The 8,976-nt window shown below is 43.2% G+C and overlaps 2 protein-coding genes across 4 annotated transcripts in view; both read left to right on the top strand.

Moving 5' to 3' along the window:
* Positions 1-6,881, top strand: part of myom3 (myomesin 3) — a 76,048-nt gene extending 69,167 nt beyond the window's left edge. For 2 of the 3 annotated variants that reach the window (XM_029737665.1, XM_029737666.1), the window contains 8 exons: positions 1,622-1,709; positions 2,526-2,564; positions 3,490-3,595; positions 4,579-4,742; positions 5,030-5,066; positions 5,289-5,311; positions 5,429-5,484; positions 5,782-6,881. In XM_029737665.1, coding sequence (XP_029593525.1) covers positions 1,622-1,709; positions 2,526-2,564; positions 3,490-3,595; positions 4,579-4,742; positions 5,030-5,066; positions 5,289-5,311; positions 5,429-5,484; positions 5,782-6,048 — 780 coding nt within the window. In that variant the 3' untranslated portion in view covers positions 6,049-6,881. Of the gene's footprint in view, positions 1-1,621; positions 1,710-2,525; positions 2,565-3,489; positions 3,596-4,578; positions 4,743-5,029; positions 5,142-5,288; positions 5,312-5,428; positions 5,485-5,781 lie in introns of all 3 variants that reach the window. The other variant, XR_003872354.1, reaches the window with a different exon arrangement.
* Positions 6,882-7,619: 738 nt separating this feature from the next.
* LOC115177126 (fatty acid-binding protein 10-A, liver basic) lies at positions 7,620-8,976 on the top strand. The gene is made up of 4 exons (XM_029737667.1): positions 7,620-7,794; positions 8,096-8,268; positions 8,569-8,658; positions 8,862-8,976. Exons 1-4 carry the CDS (start codon positions 7,728-7,730, stop codon positions 8,910-8,912), a joined length of 381 nt encoding a protein of 126 aa, XP_029593527.1. The 5' UTR covers positions 7,620-7,727; the 3' UTR covers positions 8,913-8,976.

The raw sequence follows: 8,976 nt of genomic DNA on the forward strand, positions 1-8,976 counted from the left end.
GCAGCTTCATTAAATAGTACCCGCAAACACCAGTCTCAACGTCAACAGTGAAGAGGCGACTCCGGGATGCTGGCTGTCTAGACAGAGTTCCTCTGTCCAGTGTCTGTGTTCTTTTACCCATCTTAATCTTTTATTTTTATTGGCCAGTCTGAGACATGGCTTTTTCTTTGCAACTCTGCCTAGAAGGCCAGTATACCGGAGTCGCCTCTTCACTGTTGACGTTGAGACAAGTGTTTTGCAGGTATTATTTAATGCTCAGTCCCCTCCTGTACTCCCTGTTCACTCATGACTGCACGGCCAGGCACGACTCCAACACCATCATTAAGTTTGCCGATGACACAACAGTGGTAGGCCTGATCATAGACAACGGCGAGACAGCCTATTGGGAGGAGGTTAGAGACCTGGCTGTGTGGTGCCAGGACAACAACCACTCCCTCAACGTGATCAAGACAAAGCAGATGATTGTGGACTACAGGAAAAGGACGAACAAGCACGCCCCCATTCTCATCGACGGGGCTGTAGTGGAGCAGGTTGAGAGCTTCAAGTTCCTTGGTGTTCACATCACCAACAAACTAACATGGTCCAAGCACACCAAGACAGTCGTGAAGAGGGCACGACAAAACCTATTCCCCCTCAAGAGACTGAAAAGATTTGGCATGGGTCCTCAGATCCTCAAAAGGTTCTACAGCTGAGAGCATCCTGACAGGTTGCATCACTGCCTGGTGTGGCAACTGCTCAGCCTCCGACTGCAAGGCACTACAGAGGGTAGTGCGTACGGCCCAGTACATCACTAGGGCCAAGCTTCCTGCCATCCAGGACCTCTATACCATGTGGTGTCAGAGGAAGGCCCTAAAAATTGTCAAAGACTCCAGCCACCCTAGTCATAGACTGTTCTCTCTGCTACCGCACGGCAAGCGGTACCGGAGCGCCAAGTCTAGGTCCAAGAGGCTTCTAAACAGCTTCTACCCCCAAGCCATAAGATTCCAGAACATCTAATCAAATGACTACCCAGACTATTTGCGTCCCCGTCCCCCCTTTTACGCAGCTGCTGCTCTCTGTTATTATCTATGCATAGTCACTTTAATAACTCTACCTACATTACCTCAATTACCTCGACTAACTGGTTCCCCCCCCACATTGTCTCTGTACCGGTACCCCCTGTATATAGTCTCGCTATTGTTATTTTACTGCTGCTCTTTAACTACTTGTTACTTTTATTTCTTATTCTTATTTGTATTTTTTAAACTGCATTATTGGTTAGGGGCTTGAAAGTACGCGTTTCAGCTGTTGTATTCGGCGCATGTGACTAATACAAATTGATTTGATCATCACACACACACAGAATGTGTCAGAGTGTCTCTACAGTATGAGTGTTTATAGATCATTGCATGATTACCCACCGGGTACACACTGGTTGAATCAACGTTGTTTCCACGTCATTTCAATGAAATTACATTGAACCAATGTGGAATGGACGTTGAATTGACGTCTGTGCCCAGTGGGTAGGATTGTCTGTGGTCAGAAAGTCAAACGTGTTTTGGGTATTCTCAAACCCTGTGTGTGTGCGAACGTGCCTGCGTGTGTCATAGTGATTGACTGTTTTCTCTCTGGTGAATCTCAGGTGACTAAGAAGGAGGCGGGACACTACAAAGCCGTGGCGTCTGATGGTAGAGGACAGGATGTCAGCACACTGGAGTTACTACATGAAGGTGAGACATCATGGCACTGTCATGGACAACCATAGACATGGGCCCATATTTGTAAAGCAATCAGTTTTGCTTCGTAGATCCTAACGAATATGAGGACTTGGACTGGGGGGACCTGATCCTAGATCAGCACTCGCACTCTGAGAAGCTTTGTGAATACGGGCCACGGTCTAGCCGAAATATCAGTGAAATGTTACAGTATGTTGTCTCTCAAGTTACATTGTTATGAGGCAATTTCAAAGTGCATTATTGTTGTGTCTCATCATTATTCTGAAGATGCAGAAACTGAGACTGCACATAACGTAATATTATCCTCCATGTATTATGCATAAAGGTTAATGAACATTATTAACTGGGTGGTTTGAGCCCTGAATGCTGATTGGCTGAAAGCCGTAGAATACTTATCACAGGTATGACAAAAAACTACTTCTTACTGTTCTAATTACGTTGGTAACCAGTTTATAATAGCAATAAGGCACCTTGGGTGTTTGTGGTATATGGCCAATATACCACTGCTAATGGCTGTATCCAGGCGTTCATAGAATGTCCTATATGGACTTTGGTCAGCCGGATGGGAGACACTTTTGTTGACTCTTGTTGGCCCCGGCTGGAACACTGTAGACCAATCACAGCGCTTAGGGACCCAGCCCAGAGGTCAGAGGTGAACCAGGGGCCAATAGGGGAACACTCACGCGTTGCATCATGCATAAGAACAGCCCTTAGCTGTGGTATATTTGCCATGTACCACACCTCCACAGACCTTATCGCTTAAATAGAGCCCAATGTCTGGAGACATAATTATTCTGTCTTTATTTACAGAGTATGACAAGCTCCTCCAACTCCTGAGCAAACAGTGTGGTAAGTTCAGCATGGATTTCCTAATACTATTACGCCAACATTTCAGTACCGAAACAGGAGTGACTTCTCAAGCATTCTATTAACAATTTTTGGATGGGAACAACAAAGTCATTAAATGATGAAGGATCGGACCCCTTTTTTTCAATTTTCGCCTAAAATGACATACCCAAATCTAACTGCCTGTAGCTCAGGCCCTGAAGCAATGATATGCATTTTCTTGGTACCATCTGAAAAGAAACACTTTAAAGTTTGTCTAAATGTGAAAGGAATGTAGGAGAATATAATACAATAGATCTGGTAAAAGATAATACAAAGAAAAAACAACTGTTTTGTATTTTTTTGTACCATCTTTGAAATGCAAGAGAAAGGCCATAATGTATTATTCCAGCCCAGGTGCAATTTAGATATTGGCCACTAGATGGCAGCAGTGTATGTGCAAAGTTTTAGTCTGATCCAATGAACCATTGTATTTCTGTTCAGAAGTTTGTATCAAGACTGCCCAAATGTGCCTAATTTGTTAATTTATTTATTAATAACTTTTCATGTTCAAAACTGTGCACTCTCCTCAAACAATAGCATGGTATTCTTTCACTGTAATAGCTACTATAAATTGGACAGTGCAGTTAGATTAACAAGAATTTAAGCTTTCTGACAATATTAGATATGTCTATGTTAATCGCATTAGCCTACGTTAGCTCAACCGTCCCGCAGGGGACACACCAATCCTGAAGAAGTTTTTAACTTCTTAAGTAACAACGACAAAACCCACATCCTGACTACAGGTTAGAATCAAAATACAAAATGTATTGGACCAAGACTACAGTTTAGACAGCCTGCCCTGTCAACTGTCAATATCCCAACAATAACATTCTGTCACAGAGTATCATCTCTCTGAGTTTGACTTTTTCCTCTCTCTGTGGCACAGCACTGTCTGCAGGCCCAGTGAGGATTCAATGCACTGCTATGGGCTTCAAGCTCTACTGCTCTCTCAAGTACTATATCAGCTACATGAAGACCAGCTGGCACTTCAAGTGAGTTCCCTCGCCTCGCCTGGCCTCTGTACTCTGCCCTGCCACACGGGCTGTGCTCCAGGCCTACTGTTTCCACTTTGTATACATTATGCAGTCAGCCTATGCTACACAGAGTAGGGTGAAGTTGCCCCTAGGCGCTGAGCTTGGGTCAGTTTAGCATTTTCCCCACTAATTGTTAAGGTTGGGATTGGGGGAGGGGAAGTTGATCCTAAATCTGCATCTAAGGGAAACATCACACCAGAGCATGATACAGGGACTGGACTTTTATCGCCACCTGCTGGCAGCTTTTATGGTACGCACCAACCACCAACCCTGGTTCTACAGAGTTATGGAGCAGGCAGGCTTTTGTTCTAATCCAGCATCAACACACCTGATTCAACTAATAGACTAATCATTAAGACTTTGATTAGTTGAATCAGCTGTGTTGGTGCCTGTCTGGAGCACATGCACATCCTGTACCTCTCCATTACGAGAGCTGATGACAACCCAACATGGGAAAAACACATGAATTTCACATGTGAACACAGGTGGAGTGTTCCAAAAACACGTTTTTATGTGATCATATGTGATCTTATGTGAAGTTAATGTGACAACATGTAACTCAACATGTGATAACATGAAACTACACATGTGAAATCGTGATTTTTCACATGTGATTGTTCTGTAAGAGCACTGCTATAGCAACATGGTTTGTTGTCTGATTTAAATTCAGAGTTGCTTTAGCATTTGTGTTTTTCTTCACATCGCCCCACAGCTTCCTTAGTGAGACAGTCTGAGCCTTTAATCCCAAATCCATCTCATCTCACCAGTTTGAAAAAGACCAAACGTAAAGGCTTTTACGAAGAAACTTAAAACTGAACAAGTAAAGCTTTCAGACATAAATAGTCATGGCCATGTGTGGAAGTATCTTTTGGTGGATTATAGAAAAACAATATTCTATTCTATTGAATTGTATTATCATATTCTATTTCATTGTGTACCAGGGAGAGTAGGATTGACCAGTTGGAGAGGTGTAAGCCTGGCAGCAGTATGCAGAAGCTGTGGGTCGAGGTCTTTGCGCCCACGGAGAACGATAAGGGGAAGTACACTCTGGAGATGTTTGATGGTCAAGAAAAGCACACACGCTCACTAGACCTATCTGGACAAGGTTAGTCTGGCCAGCCTGATTCACTCAAAAAGCAGTATTGTCTCAAAGCAGTTAAGAGAAATAGGCTTCATACAGGGATTTTACTGTTTCAGATTCATGTCAACGTCTTCACAGCTAGAATGTAAACTTCAGAATTGGACTATTATTACTCAATTATAACTAAATGGGTCTGCAATCTTGATCTACATTCATATCTTCCAAGACAGGCAGTTAATGAATATTACATTCTTCCTAAATACATTTCAGTATACTATATTTAATTATCTCTCTTTTTCTCTCTTTAAAAGCCTTTGCTGATGCTCTGTTGGAATACCAGAGGTTGAAGTAAGTGCAGTACCATATTGATGGTGCGCGCCCAGCATGGCTTGCAGTGGTAAACACTAACACAAACAATTGCAGGTACTATTTTCTATCACTATTCTCACATTGGACAAACAGAAAACTGTTCTATATTCAATATTGATGAGTTGACATATAGTATGGTAATGGATATGAAACCATTTGCAAATGTATTTACCAGTTTTACCCTTGCTCTTTGCTACAAAGGCAAGTGGCGGTTGCTGAGAAAAGTGAGTAGCCTACTCTTTCATTGTTTCTTAATAATTGTATTTTCTGTACACTGGAATGATTGAATAAGCTTCTTATGGATGATTAAAAGGGAGTAAATGTCCTTCTCATTGCTTCAGATCGGGCCAGGGTGACCAAGGGCCTGCCAGATGTGGTGGCTATCATGGAGAATAAGGTAGGCTAACTTTGGGAAATAATACTGTCCTATTACGTGGTTACCATGTTCACTAGTACTTCACTATCCTTTTACGTCCAATTTTTGTGATTGTACTGTTAGACCGACGAGTAGAAGTGCTGATCTAGGATCAGTTTAGCCTTTTAGATCATAACGAATACAATTAAATGGACAGGGGGGACTGATCATAGATCAGCACCTTCTCCAAGTCAACAGTGATAAGTGATATTTGGTCATTGTTCATATTTACATTGACTGTTGTGAGTCATGTCATCTTTATTTCCCTCTCCTCCTCAGTCTCTGTGTCTGACCTGCTTCACTGATGGCGACCCTGCCCCAGAGATGTTCTGGCTGAGGAACGACAAAGGCATCGTCTCGGGGGGCCAGTTCAACATCGCCAACGAGAATAAGTGCAGCACTCTGACTGTAAACAACGTGACTAGCGAGGACACGGGCAACTACAGCATCTTTGTGCGCAACCAGTACGGCACTCAGACGGTCAACGTGACCGTGAGCGTGTACAAGCACGGCGAGAAGCCCCCGCCCGATGCAGTGGAGATGTAAGGAAGGAAGGAATGAAGGAGTGCTGGTTTTGTTGCACTAAGAGAGGATTCCAACTGGGCACAGACGTCAATTCAATGTCTTTTCCACGCTGGTTCCACATGATATGGAAACACCGTTGATTCGACCAGTGTGTGCCCAGTGGGTTGTATTTATATGGTGGTTGAGCCAGTTAGTTTTCATGGGGTTAAATTAGAGTTAATGAGGAGTGAAATACAAGAAGCAGTTCATTTGTGGCATTGGGATGTAGCAATGACTAAGTTACATGTGCAAGAGGGAATGCAGTCAATTTGAGGTCCAGTCAACACTGCAACAACCTGTATTCTTGTGTCATTAGACTACCAATAAATATCCCAAGTGTCAGCAACAATTTTATGATGTCGCCCCTTTCTTTCTGGAGCAATTTAATAATAGGACATGTGAGCAGGGACTAGAAAGCTCTGAAGTAGGATTCGTTGGCCAAGGCGAGCACGTTAAATGTTAATTTCATGCCTTGACAGCAGCAAACTTGATCCGAATTCCAATTATCTCCCATGTTGTATTTCACTAGATATGTCATGTTAATCATGCACATGGAGTAGATTACATAGGTGCACGACACGTCAAGTGCGTTTTTCTATATCAACCTAATTTATGTTCTGACCTCCGTGTAATAAGGCAATAATCTCACTCGTTCAGTCTGCACCTGCAGCTTAAGTAGGTCTATTAGCCTGTTAGCTCTCCACATACAGTATTTGTCATATCTGCCATATCGTGTGTCACTGCAATCGCTTGTGTGCTGCTAATAAAGTCATTTGATCTTGGTGGCTTGACACGGTTTCATTCACCTCAACAAACTTCTGATGTTGTTATTGTTTGCACTGTTTGAGATGTCTGCCAGAGGGATTCGTCATTCAATGATTATTAGAAACATCTCATAAAAGTGTGGGAAACTATTATGCAAGCAAAGAGTAGCCACAACACGTCTCCTGAACTGATAGAAGAGCTTTTGTCCAAGGTGTCATTCACCCATCGCCTGGTTAAACAGTGGAGTAGATTGTTTTTAGGAAGATTCCACAGGACATCAGACCTGGGTTAGAATACTATACAAACAGTTTCAGAGTTTGCATTAGCCTGCCCGGAGTGCCATATGGTCTGGTTTGCACTTTTGCGACGATTTTAGCGGTTCCATTGTACTAGGCACGCTCGATAAAGCCCAGCTAAAGTATTCAAAATGATTTCATATAGCAATTTAACCCAGGTCTGCATTTAGGACAGTATTGCAAGAAGTGATCCCCCGAAACAAACTTGAGATCTGCGTGTCAGAAGTTTCAGAATCTATTGGGATGAGTAAAACCCATGCATATGTCATTTTATGGCTATATTTTATGGCTATGAGATAGCACAGCTCGGACGAAACGTACTCTTCCCCATCCCAAGGTAACTGGAAGTTGGGGTCATGCCAGACAGAGATGTAAGTGAACTCTGGGTTGTTCAAACAATGGGGGACATTACTTCAGAGGCTGTGTTACTGATTAGACACAGAGGCACAGAGCGGAGCCCCTTCTACCTGCTGATATAAGTAGCTGTGGGGAACACAGTGCCGTCTCTACATTTGTGTTGAGCTTCGCACAGCTGTCTCGGGCTCTTATTGCCCATTTTGGTGAAGGAGGAGAAACCGGACCGGTACAGACACAGACGACATGGCCTTCAGTGGAACATGGCAGGTGTATGCTCAGGAGAACTACGAGGAGTTCCTCAGGGCCATCTGTGAGTTTCCTAAAGATTCATTACATTGCACGTATGGGGTTGTTTAGGGCTGAATCTGAAATGTATTTGCTTGATTGCTCGTGTCCTCTTTCTCAAAACTCATTGGAGGCTAGAAGATTAATGGTACCTCCCCTCTGACCTTCTCATCTCATGAGTTTTGAAAAGGAGAGAGGATGTAAGGAATCAAGGAAATACAAGATATTCAACTATAGATTCCCAACTATGACCCAAAATGAAAAGGTAGGGTGCCTTCATGGGTCCAATCCTAAGCTAATGAGTCATCCTCCTGCCCATCCATCAGCACTCCCAGAAGATGTTATCAAGCTGGCCAAAGACATCAAGCCTGTGACTGAGATCCAGCAGAACGGCAATGACTTCGTCATCACCTCCAAAACTCCTGGCAAGTCCATTACCAACTCCTTCACCATCGGCAAAGAGGCCGACATCACCACCATGGATGGCAAGAAGCTCAAGGTAAGTAATCACAATTTACCTGACTGTGGTGAATCTATACATATGAAAGTATTGATTGATTCACTGACATATTGTTAAATTGACAGGTTTCATCTTTGAATTGAAGTCCAGTAATGCTTGGTAGTTTAAAAGTTCTGTCTCGTGGATGTTCTGTCTTATGAGGGAGGGGGGTCAAGACGATCGTCTTGTATCTGCAGTTAGTGTATGTCTTGTTCAGTCTTCCAAGTTCCTTAGCTCATCTGTCCTCACTCGTTATTGCTACACATTACTGATCACCTCTCTCTTCTCTGGCCCCTACAGTGCACTGTCAAACTGGAGGGAGGGAAGCTGATGTGCAACACAGATAAATTCACACACATCCAGGAGCTCAAAGGAGGAGAGATGGTTGAGGTAATTTGACCTAATGTTGGTAACACTGAAAAATAACACACTACACATCTGTCAGTACAGTGTGTCAAGTATAAGCATGTACAGTTGTGACATACGGGGCACAGGTCAAACAAGCTGGCTATCTCTACTTTATGTGGTTTTATTTGTATAATAGTGACCTGACCACAGTAACTAAACACTTTTCACTACCTCCCCCATTTCAGACGCTGACAGTGGGCTCTACGTCACTCATCAGGAGGAGCAAAAAGATGTGAACCTGGAATGGTAGCAGGCAGGGGGCAGTCCTTGGCTATTTAAATAAACTTGCTTGACGTAAAA

Source organism: Salmo trutta, chromosome 37 (assembly GCF_901001165.1).
Source record: "Salmo trutta chromosome 37, fSalTru1.1, whole genome shotgun sequence".
NCBI classification, from domain to species: domain Eukaryota; kingdom Metazoa; phylum Chordata; class Actinopteri; order Salmoniformes; family Salmonidae; genus Salmo; species Salmo trutta.

Coding starts and splice junctions, on each gene's coding strand:
- LOC115177126 (XM_029737667.1), top strand. CDS start 7,728: ATGGCCTTCAGTGGAACATGGCAGGTGTATGCTCAGGAGAACTACGAG. Junction 7,795..8,095: donor GGAGTTCCTCAGGGCCATCT/GTGAGTTTCCTA, acceptor CCCATCCATCAG/CACTCCCAGAAGATGTTATC. Junction 8,659..8,861: donor AAGGAGGAGAGATGGTTGAG/GTAATTTGACCT, acceptor CCCCCATTTCAG/ACGCTGACAGTGGGCTCTAC.